Genomic DNA, 18,550 nt, shown 5'->3' with positions numbered 1-18,550 from the left:
CCTCCCCAACCTTCTGATGCCGATCTCCCTTCAAAAAAAAAAGACATGCCCCAGGCAAACATGACTTAGCTCCTGATCTTTTCAATAGCTAGAAACGCCCCTGTGTTCAAATAACCTTTCTTCAATCTACCAGATTGGCAGCACTAATCTTTTGTATTGCTTCCAGTTGCCATATGAGCGAAGTACTAAAATGATCAGTGGTATATAAATGAAGTTCCATTACTCAATGTTATTAATGATCTTTTTCTGCATCAAGTTCAATTACAATACTTCATGACATTGAAGTATTATGTGAAAGGACTTTATGACTGGGGCATGCTAATATGTTGTGTCAGAATAAGACATTTGAATCACTTTTAAATACAGCAATCTAGCACCACAAGTCACTTCATCATTTCTCCTGGCTGTAAAATACTCAGCAGTACACATTCTGGGTATGGCTTCTTCATCTAGAGTACAAGTAACTGGTCAGAGACAGAAATCTGACTCCTGAACCACCAGTAAAATTCATACATGTCACATTGACATTTCACACATCCTTATAGGTTCATTAATTTTCTTTCAAAGCATGAACTATTGCTTGGAAGCATTTGTATTTTGAATATGTTGCATTCACATTAGCATTTAAAAAGACATTATTCAACAGCAAAGGTCACCCTACCGTATGTGTGGGTGAGAGACAGTAGCACAAATATGGACTTTGACTGTACACATTGGTTTTGCAAGAAATTAATCATTTTTTACTCAGAAAGTCAGGCAGTTGCTACTAGTGAGTGCTGGCAGTCTTTTGCTGACACCTGTAGTACGCAATCGCTACAGTGAAATTTCTAGCCAACAACTGAAATTTCACAATTCTAGCAAACTCTTTTTGCCACTTTCCTGTAACTAAATTTTAAAAAAGAAAGAAGTAACAACTTAAAACATTTAGATTTAAGAAATCGTAGGTAATTATGTTGCAAGTTTTTACATTCAAATTTATAGGTTCTTGACAGAAACTGTTAAAAGCAAGTCAAACTAATTACCTAATTAGATATTTTCTAAGGGTTTATCTTTAAGAAATATAAAAATATCTGTGTGATCCTCTATGTGATGTAGAGGTAAGGAGCAGGGCTTATAGCCCAAAGCTTGCTGGTTCAATTCCCTGCCACAGCACTGCTGTTTTAACGCTTGGGCTTGGCACTTAACCCAGGATTACCTCGGTAAACATCCAGCTGTATAGAAGGATAATGTAGGAATATAATATGTAATTCACTCTGGGTAAGAGCATCTGCTAAATGAAAGTGATGTAATATATCTAAGTCGGATGTAGTACAATGACTTGACAGAAAATGTAGCTTCAAACCTCTGCAGCCCATACAGACTAACTGTATGCTAACTATAACTATAACTGTTATATAACTATGACTATGTGTCTGCCATAGAAATATGGTGCCTCACACCCTTGTCTGACTAGGTGTGCATGACATGAGCAGCAATATGAAAGTTGAAATGGGTCCTTTTATAAAATGTTCTGTTACCATTGCATTATTTTTTAAAGGCAGTTGTCATTCCCGCTTCACCACTCTCAAGCTGACGGATGACTACCATCTGGTGAATCTGCTAGTTAGAAACTAGAACCTGGTCAGCTTGCTAGGTAAAGATACAGTCATTTCTCCAAGATATCTTTCTGCAAAATCTGATGTGCCAAATTCAAAAAATTAAATTGAAGCCCCTAGAAAACACTGTTAATTTGTTATTTTGTGTGACAAAGTAGTCAATAGATGCCAGAGCTGAAAGGGAAAAGGAGTGCTATGCACTTTGAAACAAGCCTTAAATTATTCAACAAACAGACCCTGTATGTATCTCAGAATTTTTTTAGAGATGATCTTGGCATGCAAAATAAGAATTTACAAAGATGTACAGTAATACTAAATACAGTGCTACACCATAGAGCATTGATTAATAGCAACTAAAAACATTTTTGTGAACGATTCAGCAACACAAGAAAGTATGCCAGTAGTACACAAATGCACATCAGAAAATATTATGTGAAAGCAAGTACCTGCTTTGAGTATACAGGTGTAAGGCACAGGACTTGTAACCCAAAGGTTGCTGATTGGATTCCCAGGTGATGCACTGCTTTTGTACCCTAGGGCAAGGAACTTAACCTGACTTACTTCAGATATACTGAGCTGTATAAATGAAGCATGTATAAACTGCTCTACATTAGTGAGTTTGCAAAACAAATAATGTGATGTAGCAGCTCTTAAGCAAGCAAAGCTTTCAAGTAGAACAAACTGCTATACTCTGAAAATAAACAGTGCTTAAAATTACGCAGTGCATTAATTCATTTGGAATATAGAGCAAAATATTACAAATAGTGTCCATATACTTACATGAGATAATCTTAGACGTGTGCTGCACCGTTTTAATTTTTTGTGTTCACAGTGCTGAAGGTCAAAGTTCTACCCAGTTGATGGGAGCTTAAGAGTCATTGTGCTAACTGTCACTTGTGATTCACAACCTGCAGTGGCTGCTTGCAGTGAGGACCATGAAGCTGTGTGGGTTGCTGTTGTCTGTGTGCGTATGCTTGAAGGGTGGCTGCCTCTCTCCAGTACCATCCACACACTGTGAGGACCCTGCTGTCCTGACAGCGGCTGAAGTGGCCCTCGACAAGATCAACGCGGACAGGCAGGAAGGCTTTGTCTTCATGTTTAACCGTGTTTATGATGTGAGCCAACAGCCTGGGGTGAGTTGATGAAGAAATATTCCATTTAAGATCACCACTGCCTGTGAGTCTGGGTAAGCACAAAGGCAGTAATAGGTAAGCATTTCATCGAGTTTATAGATCACAGAACTTGAAATAAGAAAGGAGTGGTATTCTAGAGTATCAGTACTAGAGGGTGGCAGTGTAGCATAGTTGTAAGGCGCAAGGCTTGTAACCAAGAGGTTTCTGGTTCAATTCCCCACTGGGGCACTGCTGCTGTACCCTTAGGCAAGGGAACAGACAGTAAGTACAGCCCAGCTGTACAAATGGATAGCATGTAAAAAATTGTGACCTATGGTAAAAGACACTCTGGAAAAGAACGTCTGCTAAATGACAATAATGTGATGTATCAAGACCAACAGGCATCACTGCAAACAAACCAGTAATGCATAGTTTTCCCATGCAAGCTAATACTCCCCTTTGATTGAATATTCCCCTTTTGATTCAAAGTAAAATTATTAGTGCAAGGAATGTTGGCCATGGGGTTTACTGTTCCATTTATACTTTATTCTCCTTGAGGCTGGTCTAATTTACAGACAATGGAGTCACTTAGTCAAAGAGAGCATGTGTAGCCACTAATGAGAATGTAGCATGTCTTAGATGCAGTCATTTTTATTGCTGTCATATATTTTGTTAATGAATTCATCTGTGGACAATCAATATTAATCTCCCTCACTGCAATTCAGTGAGACAAATCCAACAATAAAATGCACAAAAAAGTTTGCCTATTTGAGTACATGTCAAAAATGTCCAGTACGCCACAGCCAACAATATGTGGACACCATGCTTGCAAAAGAATCTACATTACAGACTAGTTGAGCAGATTCATCAGTCATTGTGTGAGGTACAGTTAATTGAGGGGTATGACACCCCAATGTGGAGACAGGAGAATCTCTGGCTGCATCTCATAATTTCCCATTATAAATAAAACAAAATTTCAGAATAAATGCAGTGAATGCAATGAAGTGCAGTGTAGAGTACAGAGGGACATTTCCACATTTAACCTATGGATGACGCTCATTCCATTTGTCCCTAGGAGGCAGGTGGGACAATGTTCAACCTGACAATAGATGTGCTGGAAACAAAGTGTCATGTGATCAGCAAGAAGAAGTGGAATCAATGTGAAGTTAAAGGTGTTGGAAGTGTACCAGTAAGTTTCTTTTAATGTGGCAGGGATGGGCATTGTGGATGTGGTTTTAGCACCAACCACCCTTGCTGTGGTTAGTATTTCCTTTTTTCACTTATTAGTTCATATTCAAATTAGGTGTGGTACACTGATCCTTGATCAGTCATTTGAGGCAGTAAGTGCATAGATTAGGGGAGGAAAACACTGCTTCTTTTTTTCTCCCTAGATGGGAGTGAATAATGAAAACAAACTTACACTGTAAATATTATGTAGTGAAAGAATATTAGAAATTTGATTCACCTTGGTTTACATAAAATGCAAGAAAATGTTTGCAATTTAAGGCCTGGAACTCCATCTGGGATTTATCCTAAACTGAGATAAATGTGTTTCTCTTTGTATTATAATTTACAGACAAACAGGTTTCTAAGGTTCTACCCACTTTTCTTGGCAGGTCTATGGACACTGTGAAACATCCATTTATGTAAATATGTCTGAAGGAACTGTTGCTCTCTATAATTACAACTGTACTGTCCAGCAGGGTAAAATGTTCAGTTCATTCTAAAATGCTGTATTGATTGAGATGGACAGAATTTTTTAGGTTGCTTCACAAAATCTTTCACCATGCAGCACTTAGTACACATACACTCAGTGACCACTTTATTAGGTACACCTGTACACCCACTCGTTGATGCAAATATCTAAGCAGCCAATCATCTGGCAGCAACTCAATGTATAAAATAATGAAGACGTAGTCAAGAGGTTCAGTTGCTGTTCAGACCAAACATCAGAATGGGAGGGAAGTGTTGGTCTCATTAACTGCTGATCTCCTGGGATTTTCACGCACAACAGTCTCTAGAGTGTATAGAGAATGGAGAAAACACAAATAACATCCAGTGAGCAGCAGTTCTGTGGGCAAAAATGCCTTGTTAATGGCAGAGGTCAAAGGAGAATGGCCAGACTGGTCCAAGCTGACAGGAAGGCGACAGTAACCCAAATAACCACACGTTACAACAGCGCTATGCAGAAAAGCATTTCTGAACATACAACATGTCGAACATTGAGGTGGATGGGCTACAGCAGCAGAAGGCCCCTCCGGGTACCACTCCTGTAAGCTAAGAACAAGAAACTGAGGCTACAGTGGGAACAGGCTCACCAAAACTGGACAGTAGACGATTGGAAAAACATTGCCTGGTCTGACGAATCTTGATTTCTGCTGCGACATGCAGATGGTAGGGTCAGAATTTGGTGTAAACAACATGAATCCATGGATCCATCCTGCCTTGTGTCAACGGTTCAGGCTGGAGGTGGTGGTGTAATGATGTGGGGAACATTTTCTTGGCACACATTAGGCACATTAATACCAATTGAGCATTGTTTAAATGCCACAGCCAACCTGGGTATTATTGCTGACCATGTGCATCCCTTTATGACCACGGTCTAGCCATCTTCTAATGGCTACTTCCAGCAGGATAACGCGCCATGCCACAAAGCACACGTCATCTCAAACTGGTTCCAGGAACATGACAATGAGTTCAGTGTAATCCAATGGCCTCCACAGTCACCAGATCTCAATCCAATAGAGCACCTTTGGGATGTGGTGGAATGGGACATTCACAGCAAAACTGCAGGATGCTATCATGTCAGCATGGAGCAGAATCTGTGAGGAATGTTTCCAGCACCTTGTTCAATCCATGCCATGAAGAATTCAGGCTGTTCTGGGGGCAAAGGGGGGCCCTACCCAGTATTAGAGCGGTGTACCTAATAAAGTGGTCACTGAGTGTAGTATCATGAATTCAACGCAAGGTACTTCTCATGTGGCATTTTGATTTTGCACATTTCAAGTCAAAATATTATCCAGTATGGATTCAGAATAATTTTTGCAGTAATTCCTTATCTGTTATGCATTTTCTTACAAAACATTATGCCTCAGTTGGTGTTGTGTATTAAACTGTATTGTTTTACCTTCACTTCCAGTGCCAGCTAATATTATATTCAGGACATGTCCAGACTGTCCTACCAAAACAGATTTGAATGGCAGCACTGTAATGAAGGCTGTTGAGCTCTCTCTGAAGAAATACAACAGAAACAGTGGCCTGCCGAAATATTTTGCCCTTCTCAATGTAACAGAGGCTTCAATGCAGGTCTGTCCAAATCATTCTATGCTTCAGAACTTCAGGAACACGATCACTTTAACCCTTTAAGTACACTGATTTGGAACTTTACTTTTTTCAGTGGGTTGTTGGTCCATCCTACTTTGTTGAATACACAATTCAGGAGACAGTCTGCTCTAGAGATAAACCGGAAATGGATTTATCCCAGTGCAAACTGATGGACTGTGAATTTGCTGTAAGTAGTACTACACAAGCAGAGAAAATTCCTCACTGTAATAACCCATAATGTATGATGTCTGCTGTATGACTCTGTGGCAATGACAGATAATTAGCTATAGCAAAAACAAGTAGGCCTACTTTTTCCACAGAGAAAGTTTTCATAACTTCCATTGACATTATGAGAAATCAGTTAACTGTTCTGTTACCTGTTAACTGTGGGCAAAAATAGCTAGCCTATATGATATGAAAACCTACAATTCCCAGACATGCATTTCACAAGTGAAAAAAGAAAATGTTGATTGAAAGCAGAGACACAAAATGGTTTTTGAATGAATAGTGAAAACATATTTGAATAAAAAATGATCTTGAAAATATAAAACCTTTGCAAATTGTTAGTGGGTGTACATATGTAAATGACACATTAAATCTTGTGGTTTCAGAGATGACTCTAAACAATAGTTAACATTTTTCCCTCTTCCAAAAGCATAAAGGATACTGCTCTGGGTCACACATGATTGCGTTCCATGAAGATCCAATTAATCCGCATGTCACTGTCAAGTGTGAAATCTTTGAACCAAAGGTAATTTTAAGGACTTGTTATTATAAGGACTTACGAGTGAAGCAATACAACAAATCAAGAAAGCATAATAAAATAATATTAGGAGATATTTTTTTTATAATATCATGAAGAAATAATAGAAATGGATAGCACAAAGTACTATAATAATGGTGCATTTTTTTGTTTGTTTTTTTTTTTTTAATCAGGCTGCAGAGATGGAGAGGGAGAGCCATGTTGGAGCAGGAGAGCACAGCTCCCAGTCAGAGCAACAGCCTGGAGATGAGTCCCACAAGCATGACCACTTACATTTACACCCTCATGAACACCACCACGCCCACAGTAAGAGCCAAGTTCTCCCTTGGCCCATGTCCCCCCTGGGCACTGTGCACGTTCTTCCCCCTTCCCCTCCAATTAAAGCCAGAACTCCGCCAGCAGCAACCGACTGTCCGGGAAAAAGGAGGCATAACCTTGGTTTGCTGGAAGTTGACCTCTGAATATGACTTTTCTTATACTTTCAGAAACCTATGAGCTTCCATTTGGGAACGAAAAAATAATAAATATAAATTACACAATCACTGTGTTTTTGTCTCTTTTATGATACTTGGCTTATTTTGACCACTAATACGTTTACGGCAATTTCGAAATGCGTTCCAATACACGTACAGGATGCATTAATTTGACAGTCAAACCAAAAATTTAACATTAGCGTGAACATGAAAGTACCGACCTGTAACTGATGGAACAACAAAAATGTCACATAACTACGCTGCACGACATCTTGTACATATTATTTTCTGTCATTAATTTTAAATACAGCCAGGTACATTCCAGCCAAAAAAAAAGTGTAGTAGGAGGGGAGGTGCCCATCAACATGGACCAATAGAAACGTCGTAACATTTTACCGACATGCAATCTGACCAATGACCAGATAAATCTGAATAGCCACACTTCTTTGACAGTTTATCGTTCGAAGGGAAGTGAAAGTAACACTTTTCGGACCATTGGAAACATCCTGCAAACTCTCAAACTTTGACTTTCTTCTCTCGATCAGACAGTCAAACTGCATGCATACAATTTTATGGAGTATTACGGGGCGTAATATGGGTTTTAGAAAGAGGAGGAAGCGGAACTACCCTGTAAACACCACCCCGACTGTTTTTGCCTGATCATCACAAGACGACCTGGCATGTGATATCGATCAGGTTAGCTAGCTAGCTAGCTAGCTTGTTTATTCGTCCGGCAAGACAGTGAAAGCGGAAGGTAGCTACTAGCTGAAATTACAGCATTCCGCGACGCTGTTGTTTTGATAAACTTAAGCGATGTGATTTATACATCCTTGACGACAGCTCTACATCGGCAGAAATGGTTCATGTATACAACTGCCACCCTTTCGCATCCCAACAAATAGTGCCTACTGAGCAGGAGCCGGGGTTGGTGTGCTGTGGAGGAGATGCCCTTTTCGTGGTGTCTGCGGGAGGATGCAAGATCGAAGCGTACCAAATGCAAGAAGAGGGTTGCACCCTCATTTGCCGCTTTGCGACTATGGGTACTGTTCAGAGCATTTTGCATAGTCAAGTAGGTAAGTGGTTAGACAATTGCATAAGTTAAATCCAATCTATACAGTTCAATTTTTGTAGCTAAGTAGATGGAAGTAGGCTACGGTTAGTCATTAAATTGCTTACGATTTCATATCTGACTGTAATTTGCGTGATGATGTGGTCTTCACGAAATGGTTCTTGCTAAGACAAATGCATACACTCTGTCCCAAATTTTAATAAGTCTTGGTTATGTTCCTCTGTGGTTAAAATATATTCAAATCAAAGCTTTACGTAAGTACAATAAAAATGGAAGTGACCAGTTTATTGGGCTTTTGCAGTCATTCTTTTTGTAGCCTTGTAAAGAATCTCAGGGCTGAACACTGTCTATTTCATCCATATACACATTTTCTTCTAGGGGACTATCTTGTCACAATAGAGGAGAAGAATAAAGCCACCTATCTCCGTGCCTACACAAACTGGCGCTACCAGGCTGCGGAGAAGACCAGGGTCGGGGTCCGCCTGCTCGGTCACTTCCTGCGGGGGTCTTCATTCCGCGGTGCACCCAAGGAGCAGATGGAGATCATTGAGATCCCATTGTTCGAGCCACCGCTGTGCGTGGCCTGCTGCCCTGTCACGGGGGACTTGCTGGTGGGCTGCGCCAAGAGTCTGGTGATCTTCAGCCTGAAGAGGCAGACCCTGAGCGAGCAGCTCTCTGTGCTGGACTTTGAGCGCTTTCTCATCCTGCACATCCCCGGCTGGGTGCCCACACAGGTGGCCTTCTGCTGGGGGTTCGTGGCCCTGCAGACAGAGCTGGAGGTGCTGGTTATTAAGCTCGAGCAGTTTGAGAGCAGTTCGGCAGAGGAGCATGCTCTAGTGCCCAAGGACATGATAGCCAAGGCTGACAAGGATGCAGGTGATCCTCTTGCACTCCTGTTCTCCTTCTCCGCTTTCTGCTTTCAAGGGACACAATGAACAGTAACCCTCATTTTCCCTCTCCAGTTTCATCACTGCATTGGCAGATTATCACAGTTTTTTTCTCATCCTGGTCTACACACCTTATCAATATACTATGCTGGATCACTGCTGATTCAAAGCAAGGTTTTTTATACTAATACCCTGGTTAGGCAGTGAACTGACAAGTCATGTTGTGTATGTGACACTTGTGACACTCTTGTTCTTGGTCAGATGTCATAATCACATGTTGACTGTGTTGCAGATTCCAGAAGAGACGGACCTGGGGTACACCATGACCAAGATGATTTCTTCATGTTCCCGAAACACCAGGAGCTACTGGGAGAGGAGGCACGGGAGTGTGGCATCTCGGTGTCCCTGGAGTGGACAGGCATGGAGAGCGAGGCCAGGGAGGAGATGGGAGTGGCATACATCCTGTACAGGTGGCTGTCCCTCGTGCAATAGTGTCCAAAGAGGGGCGTCTGACAGCGGCTCAGTGACTCGTGGGTCTCACCATCTGCTGTTTCCTCCCACCAGGCGTTTTGCCCCGGATTTCTTCCAAGGGTGCAGTGTGGAGGAGACGTGCTTGCACTCCTTGCAGCTCCACCCTTTCTTCACTGTGCCCGGTGAGTGTGAACAGCCAGAGTGAAAAAGGAGGGAGGCTCATCTGCACTCTACCCACCAGTGTTTGATTGTTGTCTGCCCCTGTATCACTGAACCTGAAGATTTGCAGGGGATTTGCGGGTTTATGGATATTCATTAGCAGCAATATTTGTTTGTCTGGTTCTAATTCTTATCACCCTCGATAGATGTAGAGTTGATGTGATGGCCAGTCATTCAGGACCAAAATATGTCCAGGGCAGCCTGTTCATGATTATTCATAAGAAAAGGCACCACTGGAGCTCCTGAGGATCTCAGTTCCCTACTTATTTCACTACTAATTATTTGCCGCTGGAGAGGAGGTCATTTATAATATTTCAGTTTCATCCAACTTATCCTTTCATGGCTTGTGAAAACCCTTATTTTTCTCTGGCAGGCAAACACGAAGGATCCAGCGAGGTGAAAGGGAGACAGCCAACGTGTGTCTTCTGTTTTTTCTCGCTGCCCAACACTGGCTACATGTACAGCATCAGGAACATGGTGGAGCTCATCTCCACCTACCAGTACCCAGAGAAGGCCCAGCAGGCGGTGTTGAGCGACCAGTTCCTCCATGTCATCACGAGGTAGCCTTCACCCTCACCCCAGCAGGAGGGGCGTTTCTCCACTGATCACAGAAGCTGCAGCAACAAACACCATGTTGCTGATGCAACAGGACAAATAGAGGCGTGGAGTGTCGTGGCACTACTCAGTACTTCCCCCCCTGTCCTCCTGCAGGAATGCGCTCCAGTGCTTCTCCGTGCGATGCAGCGCAGTGGCAGCCCGGGCGGTGGACCCATACGTCGACACCACCATGAAGGTGATGCCAGCCTGGCTCCCTGTAGAGTTCTTTCTGTGCTGTGAATCAGGACACGTGTTGTGAATGTGTTTGTCAAGGGCTACCTGTCGGGACTCTGCCACTGTCTGATTTTGTTGCTGATTGATCATGTCTGATACTGACCCAATAATCATGCTAGGTAAATAAAGTGTGTCGGTGACCGAGCACAAGTAAAAGAGGCAGCTTTTTGTTTCATTCACAAAACTGACTATTAGCAAATAGATGCTTGGGTGGGCCTTCACAAAAGCTATAAGTGCAACAGTCCACCCTACTCAGGTGGGGTCAAAGCTGTGTAGGGCTGTTGTAGACGGCAGGCACTCTGTAACTACGATCTGGAGAGTGGTTCAAGCACCGCACTGTAACATGAATGGCTTGTGTCCTTCCAGACCTGATTGAATTAAGTGCTGCTGATATATGACTGTCTTGTGTCTGTGTAGGCCTGCCCCCTATTCACAATGGAGGTCTGTGCTCTCCGGATTCAGCTATTCATTGGCTTGAAGGCCCTGTGCCATGATAGGAACCATATTGTCCTGTTGACCGCAGCCGACGTGGATGGCAAGGAGGAGACGCAGAGGGTGGTCAGGAGAACAATGTATGTATTTACCTCAGAAGCTCAGACTCCCCACCCTTCTCCTAACAAAGGTCAGCAGGGTCAGTCTGTTTGGAGGCAGGGAGGGTTATCATGTTCGAATTGTCAGCAAGCCACTTTTTGCATAATGTTATCCAGCATTACGTTGCTACTTATTCTTCTGTTTAAGCTTGTATTTTGAGACAGTTATCCGCAACTGCAGACAATTGGGAGGAATATCAGTATGTTTAATTTCTGATGATGTTTCAGAACTTCCCAAGTTTCTTAGACTAGGTTCACCTTCATCAAAATTACAATAAGTAGCTCTTATAGTAGTAGTAGTTTCAATCAGTTTCTGACATTGCTGTGACATGTTTTTGATGCGTGTGCTTCTGTTACATTTAATGCATAAACACTCTACAACTCTATTATAGCCAATCAAAAGATCACAATACCCTTACTGGGATTTTGCTAGCGGTAGGTATAGAGCCATCAACTGCTCCTGGACTGGAGAGCTTCCTGTCCAGAACCTTCTTGTAAGTCCCTTCATTGTCCAGCCTCTGTGCTGTGTGCAGTTGTGCTTTGCCCCTAAAAGCCTGGTCTTTGTTATCAGTCCCTACTAAAGACCTCTAACATACTGTACTGTTGTGTGTGTATCTTTTCGTGTGGATTTGCATGCCAGTCAAGTGTGCCGAGTCCCTCTACGACTAGAAATCTGGTATCATATGGGACACTTGGATCCAAAGAAACATTAAGGATTCGTGCCGAGGGTTTATTTTTGCTTTCTCTGGTCAGCAAATAATTTTGGGCTAGTTATTCCATTAACCAAATGACCTGCATTCCATCATAAATAATCCGATCATCTCCTGAAAAGAAGTTGAACACGGCAGAACCAAAGGGACAAAACCAAAGGGGCATTCTTTATATGATGAAAAAAAAAAGAAAAACACATTAGCTTCAGCCAGCAACAACAGACAGTTTCACATCACATGAGTCTGCTTTACAGCTGTAAGCCACTTAGACAAAATTGCTAATAATTTCAGCGACATCAAGTAGCCATGTTGCTGCCAGGTACGCTGAACAGAGAAAGATAATTCCCTCATTGTGGTTAATCCACAGGTCAGTGAGCCACTGGTAGCTAACGAGCTGGATCAATCCAGAAAATCCTACAAAAGTTTGATTGTTTCCATCATATGATCCCCTCTGCAGACCCCCCCCCCCCCCCCCCCCCCCACTAATCTTTTAACCCACCCTTAAATTGTGCACCAGCAATTTGCGATACATGTGCATAGCGATTGTGAGGGTGTGGTGTTGGGTCAGGTTGCTTAGATATTTTGTTGAATCTCTTTTGTGGATCATTGTGATTTCACTGCTGTTGCTCAGTACATCTCTAGCCATGAGTAGAATCACTTTAGGTTAAACAAATGTAGTTAAGAAAAAAATATGAAATACATTTAACCTATTTAAAAGAAAACCTCATTGTAATTCTTCGTCTGTATTTGGAACCAAGCACTGGAATTTGTTTTGTGTTTTTAATATATTTATCCAGTGTTTATGTAGCCAGTGGTGCAAGTTATGAGCAAACACTTTTAGGAATGAATGAAACTTTTCAACCTTTCCCTAACTCTCACAATCTCCATGGCTCAGTAATGGGATTTGCTGTAGCAGAATTAGAAGCAACTAACTAGGAAAATTGCCCTTTACCTTTGTTATACCCCACTGGTGTGTTTTCTGGTTTCTCTATCGAAACCAATGGAAATAAATTTTCCATTATCATTTAATTGCTTTTATATGTAACTGATTAATTTAGTTGGTTTTGATTAGGAAATGAAGCTGACCAGTTACTGCTGTTCCACCTAAGAGCAGCCTGTGTAAGTGGATAATGCAGTGTGAGAAAAGTGAAAGGTGTGTGTAAGGCACACTGAGTAAGCCTATCTTTTAATCCTATAAATATTTATATGCAGCTAGAGGTTTAGAAAAGTCCATTTTTGACATGGTCTAACAAGTAAAATAACTTGCTGTATTATCATTGATAAAAATTGCGTAAAACAGAAAGGTCAAAACCCCAGAAAACCTCAGTGGCATTTTCACCTGCAGTAAGCAATCCAGCGTCCGTTGTTCTCTCCAGTGGGGTATGTGGAGTGACTGTCTGACTTGACTGTTGTCATGGGAGCTGATGCTGTCCCCTGTCTTACTCTGCCTCAGGTCAAGAAAAATCTCCACGCCCAAACTGAAGGAGCCCAGTGAGAGTAGCCATGGTTGGAACCTGTATGTGGTCAACACTGTCTCCACTATCCAGCTCTATAATGAGATGGTAGGTTACGCTCCATGCACAGCATCCCCAACCACCACTAAAGGCAGCAGAAGACAGATCAGAGTGGGAACTAAGAAGTGAAAATCTTTGTCCTCTTCAGCAATGAGAAATATTTCATGGAAACACAATGACATGATGCACAATGCATTGTTCAGTAATTACTGCAAGTAATATATAATGACGCTAGCCTTGTATGCTGTTTGTGAGGTGGGTGATTAAATTAGTAAGTCACCGAGTGGGGTATGTGTGAACAAGTGAATCACTCAGTGGGACGTGTGAATGAGTGAATCTTTCAGTGATGTATGTGTGGATGAGTGAGTCAATTAGTGGTGTATGTGTGAATGAGTGAATCACTCAGTGGAATATGTGTGACCAGCTCTTGTTCTCTCGTCCTGACAGGTAGAGTACAGTCAGAAGTATGAATCAACCAATCCGCTCTCACAGAGTTGTGTGCATGTGCTGAGTGAGGCGCACCTGTTCCTGCGGGCAGCGCTGTTGGACCCCCGGGTCAGCGATCCCACTGAGAAGCAGCAGCTACAGGAAGCTTTCCTCGAGAGCTGTGCCCAGCTGGGGGACTGCTACAGCAGGTGTGCAAGGCAGCATTAAAAACCACATTGGTTTCTCACACACAGGAATCTCTGTAGCAGGCACTTAAAAAGGGTAACTTCATTTGAGCACTCTATAAAGTGCTCAACCCATGCAAGCTGTTTTGCACTTTTTTATGTTACTTAAATTCATTCAAAGCTTTGGAATTTTTTTCTGCTGAACTTGTTATAGTCCAGGCTTTTTATATTGCCATTTAGGTTTGACAAGCAGGACTGTCACTTGGCTCTGCCTTATTACAAGATGTCCGGTTTGTCGGTGATGGACATCATCCAGAGGAACATGGCTTTCTCCAGCACCTCGACTGGCTTTGGGAAGGGCTTCCTTTTTTTCCTCAAGCACTCACTTTATGAAGAAACCATGGAGGAACTGAATGAAGTAAGTGGCGATCAGGCCATACTGTGGTGCACGAGTTTATCAAGCCCACTCTTTCTCCATCAGATACTTTCATGTAGTTATTGGTTCTAGGTTGGATAAAAGTGATGTAACAAGATGTGCAAATGGAAGATTTCAGCAGCACGGCGTACGTCATGGTTGAGTCCCGGTCATGTGACTTTGTGTCCTTGCAGGAGACCGCCAACACCGTGCTGGACATTTTTAGTGCTGCGGAACCAGCGCAGCTGCCCCATGTGGTCAGCAGCCCCTTCATGAGCAGGGCCAGTCCAGCCTCTGCTCTGGCTCACTTGGAACGGCTGGAGGCATCTGGGGCCCCGTCCGTCACCCTCACCCTCACCAAGGCCGCCCTGGCGCTGCGCATGGGCGACATACAGCAGTACAAGCAGCAGATGGACCGGCACGCCGAGGTGGGGATAGGACCGGGAGCGGAGCACGCGGAGGGTGGGCTGGGAGGGCTGTCAGAGGATTTGTGGACAGGGCTGTAGCAGAACCCCACAAAGGTGCATTACCACAGTGTCTCTTAGGGAAAGGCAGGGAGACCAAGATATTGGTTAGATATTGCTTTAATGTTTCAAGAATATTTTGGTGCAGTGTCAGCAATAAAGGGTCAGTGGTTCTCAGCAGGGGTACTCATACTCTATCCCAAATGGGTTCAGTCTGTATATGTTTTTGTTCTCACCAGGAATCTAATTGCATGTAACAGAGCTGGCCGATGCTCTGCACATAAATTAGCAGGAGTAGTAAAACTTTACAAAAACACTATTTATTTAAAAAAAAAACCACTCACAAACACAGGAGAACCAGTTTAAAACCTCCAGCACAGCAAAATGGCTTGCAGCCATCTCTGAACCTGGCCACACACCTGTATATAACAAGCCTTAATTAGTGCAGGTGTGACCAGTTAACTGGCTCTCAGACAAAAGAAACAAAACAATGAAACAATCATTAAATCAAGAAACATAAAACCTGTCCCAGTTGTAATTGATTGAATGAAGCGCTTATTTTACAAGATGGAAAATAGACAATGAGGATCCTCAATTTAACCAACAAAACAATTAAACATTTAACCTGTTGGGGGTGAGGTGAAGGGCTACTCCTTCACATTGCATTTTACACTTTGCAAGTGTATTTGATTTCCCTCCCCAGTTCTGAGAGTAGAAGAGAAAACCCACTGGATTGTAGCCCTCCAGGAGCAGAGTTGTGTGGCCCTGATGTTTAGGGTAATCCTGTCTGACCCAGGGCTTGCCTGTTGCCTGACTGCCATGCAGATGCTGCAGGTGTATGGCTTCATCGACGAGCCCAAGCTGCTGCTGCATGGCAGGGGGAAGGCCGTGGTGCCCACCGCTCTCGCACGGCACCTGAGGGACACACAGGACGGGCTGCTGGTGGCGGCAGTGGTGGCGCTTCATGAGAACAGCAAGGTCAGGCTGGAGGAGGCCGACCTGTTTTTCCAGGTGATCCCCCCCCAAGTGTTCTGCACACTTGCTTCTCTGTTCTGTGCTCCACCAAGCTCCCCTGCAAGATGCTCCAGCTCATGAATATTTTATGTTTGTGCGTCCCTGTGCATTGGCATATTTCATGCAGGAGCTGTGCAGAGAGGGCGCAGAGGCGGAAAGCGGACCGCAGCTCCTGGTCGATTTCTGGGAGGCTCTCTTGGTGGCATCCTCCCAGGAAACAGTCATCCAGGAGCTGCTGTTCCGCCTGACATCAGTGTACATTGACCGTATCGCTAGGAGAGACAAATCAGGGATAAAGCCCCTCAAGACTGCTGAGGACCTGGTGAGTAGAGGGGGCACCGGACAGATTCCACTTATGTGCTTTTGGGCACTGTCGAATGTGGTGCTAATGAGCCTTTTGGCCGGCATTTTGGCAGATCAACTCCTGCTCCCACTATGGGCTGCTGTTCCCCTGGGTGAGCGTTCTCACACCTACACATTTCAACATCATCCAGGACCACCAAGAGGACCTGCAGAAGCTGCAGGTGGGCCTGCCTTACAGTCCTGTTCTGATGAGTTCCATTTAGTGTCACTTCATGCTGATACCTTATTATGATATAGTTACTTGTTGATAAAGTACACCTGAAGCATTTCCATGAATGGCCACAGGACCACAGGCTTATGAACACATTATGGATGTCGTTTAGCTGTTATGCTGTAAAAGCGTAATGCCTGCCTGCTCTACCCAGCTGGCTAGTGTCAGAAACTGGAGAGGGCCACAGTTCCAGTGTAGTGACTGTATTGGTGATTGGACATGAGATTGGTGCTCTGTCTGCAGTCCCTCCTCTGCGGTCCCTCCCTGGACGTGTCCTCCATACTCCCCCTGTTGGAGCAGCTGTCTGATGGGGACAGTGCAGGACTCAGTGTCCACGTCCTGTGTGCCACCAAGCTGGGCCACCATGAGCGCTCTATCGAGAGGCTGCTGGACCGCTGCCCTCAGGCCATCATCCCCTATGCCAATCATGAGCTGCAGCATGACAAAACGGTACTGCCTCTGCTCCGCTGCACTTGTAATAAGACATTTGATATCATAAGGTCAACCACTGCTTAAGGTTAAGGTGGTCTCAGTAAAAATAAACAAGAACTGTGATCACCATACAATGATACAGGTATGTTCTGATTGCGATGTAAGTGTAGATGAGCTTAATTCTGGATATTTGTATTTGTGCATAAAGATGATTTTATTAACATGTTTTAGGCTCTTTGGTGGCAGAAGCTTTTCCCTGAGCTCTGTGAAAGAACCAGGTCGGCTGGAAGTGAAAACAGTATATTACTGTCTGCACTGAAAGGTAAGGGGGTGTGCTACTCGGCTACCAATCTCGTGCATCAACTAAAGGGTGGGTACTAAACTAAAGAGAGGATAGCAGCAGTCTAAGATTTGATATTATGTTGTATTACTGAACGTTTTGACACTGCTGTTTCCTTGGGAATAGATACTTTGGTCGTGGTTGCTACAGAGCTCAACCCACTGGAGCTTCTGAACTTATTGCCGGACGATGGGACAGCAGAGTTCTTCCTTCCTCACCTCCTGGAGTGCACTCAAAAAAATGTGATAGCATGAAGAGGCCACAGTGTCTGGACCACACTGGAAAGTAATCCACTTCGTTCCAGCAAGAAGACATTGACTGTAGAAATAAGCAGAATGAAACTGCAGACACATGAAGTGCTTGTGAGCTTTGAGTAAAATAACCCTGAGTTGCAATGCGTGAAACCGGCTTGCCATTAACATTTTTCCTCTGTCCACTTTAACTTACAAATCAAAGGCAGAGGAGTTTTTTGTCCATTTTTGTCCTCTCTAGTATGTTAATATTAGACAGTATTGACTTCAAACTACTTACTAATGTTTTGTGTATATACTGTAGCACTGTCTGTTCCTTCCTAATAACTGGATACTGGTGGTGAACTCTGGGCTGGTTTTGGACTGGTGGCAGTTTCTGTCAGAGATAGAGTACATATCACGGACTGGTAGGCATAGCCATACATAAAAACTTAACTTTAGATGACGGGCTACATATTTGCTCCTGACTGTCTGAAGCTGAATGCCAACATAACAATAACATTGAAGCAAGGCTTTTATGTTGCTTCAATGTTATCTTCTTTCAGAGAGACTACCTTGCATCAGTGGGACTAATCCTTTATGTATGACCTTATACTGTGAATTGGTTTTATTTATATTTGCTCAATCCTGATGTGCCTTGCTTTTATTTTTATTGACATTTCAAGTGATGACTACTATAGAAGATCCAGTGTTATAAATAAAGTGATTTTATTTCAGTTTTATTTATACTGTACAGTCTCACCTGGCCAGGTGGTTTCTGGTAAAATACATCACCATGATCCTGTTTCTAGAGGTTTCTAGCTCAGGTGACAAGACCTGGGAAACACTTTCTCAGATTTTCCCAGACAAAAATGGTGTTTGGCATAGCTTAAGCATGAAGCCCGATAAGGA

At 43.2% G+C, this 18,550-nt stretch overlaps 2 protein-coding genes across 3 annotated transcripts; both read left to right on the top strand.

Moving 5' to 3' along the window:
• The first annotated feature begins 2,481 nt into the window (after window positions 1–2,481).
• si:ch211-284e20.8 (uncharacterized protein LOC563738 homolog) lies at window positions 2,482–7,333 on the top strand. Its single transcript, XM_036522213.1, has 7 exons — window positions 2,482–2,728; window positions 3,783–3,896; window positions 4,324–4,411; window positions 5,847–6,013; window positions 6,105–6,218; window positions 6,687–6,782; window positions 6,968–7,333. The coding sequence occupies exons 1-7, from the start codon at window positions 2,531–2,533 to the stop codon at window positions 7,253–7,255; spliced, it is 1,065 nt and encodes a 354-aa protein (XP_036378106.1). The 5' UTR covers window positions 2,482–2,530; the 3' UTR covers window positions 7,256–7,333.
• A 377-nt stretch (window positions 7,334–7,710) lies between these two features.
• hps3 (HPS3 biogenesis of lysosomal organelles complex 2 subunit 1) lies at window positions 7,711–18,330 on the top strand. Of its 2 annotated transcripts, XM_036516071.1 has the most exons (18): window positions 7,711–8,340; window positions 8,715–9,212; window positions 9,516–9,693; window positions 9,788–9,876; window positions 10,287–10,473; window positions 10,625–10,706; window positions 11,162–11,316; window positions 11,727–11,828; window positions 13,498–13,606; window positions 14,006–14,193; window positions 14,410–14,587; window positions 14,779–15,012; window positions 15,874–16,059; window positions 16,190–16,384; window positions 16,479–16,586; window positions 16,880–17,086; window positions 17,300–17,390; window positions 17,535–18,330. In XM_036516071.1, the coding sequence occupies exons 1-18, from the start codon at window positions 8,124–8,126 to the stop codon at window positions 17,660–17,662; spliced, it is 3,132 nt and encodes a 1,043-aa protein (XP_036371964.1). In that variant the 5' UTR covers window positions 7,711–8,123; the 3' UTR covers window positions 17,663–18,330. The 2 variants fall into 2 exon arrangements, with proteins under 2 accessions (XP_036371964.1, XP_036371972.1); XM_036516079.1 differs by lacking the exon at window positions 11,727–11,828.
• The last annotated feature ends 220 nt before the right edge of the window (window positions 18,331–18,550 follow it).

The sequence above is a fragment of the Megalops cyprinoides genome, chromosome 2 (genome assembly GCF_013368585.1).
Source record: "Megalops cyprinoides isolate fMegCyp1 chromosome 2, fMegCyp1.pri, whole genome shotgun sequence".
Lineage (NCBI taxonomy): Eukaryota > Metazoa > Chordata > Actinopteri > Elopiformes > Megalopidae > Megalops > Megalops cyprinoides.
The sequence above is the reverse complement of the archived record's forward strand: the minus strand, read 5'-3'. Positions and strand labels throughout refer to the sequence as shown.

Excerpts from the sequence above, each read along its gene's own strand:
- si:ch211-284e20.8 (XM_036522213.1), top strand. The coding sequence starts at position 2,531 with ATGAAGCTGTGTGGGTTGCTGTTGTCTGTGTGCGTATGCTTGAAGGGT. Across the intron at positions 6,014-6,104 it reads TAACAGAGGCTTCAATGCAG|TGGGTTGTTGGTCCATCCTA; the intron begins GTCTGTCCAAAT and ends TACTTTTTTCAG. Across the intron at positions 6,783-6,967 it reads GTGAAATCTTTGAACCAAAG|GCTGCAGAGATGGAGAGGGA; the intron begins GTAATTTTAAGG and ends TTTTTTAATCAG.
- hps3 (XM_036516071.1), top strand. The coding sequence starts at position 8,124 with ATGGTTCATGTATACAACTGCCACCCTTTCGCATCCCAACAAATAGTG. Across the intron at positions 14,194-14,409 it reads CTGGGGGACTGCTACAGCAG|GTTTGACAAGCAGGACTGTC; the intron begins GTGTGCAAGGCA and ends ATTGCCATTTAG. Across the intron at positions 17,087-17,299 it reads AGCTGCAGCATGACAAAACG|GCTCTTTGGTGGCAGAAGCT; the intron begins GTACTGCCTCTG and ends AACATGTTTTAG.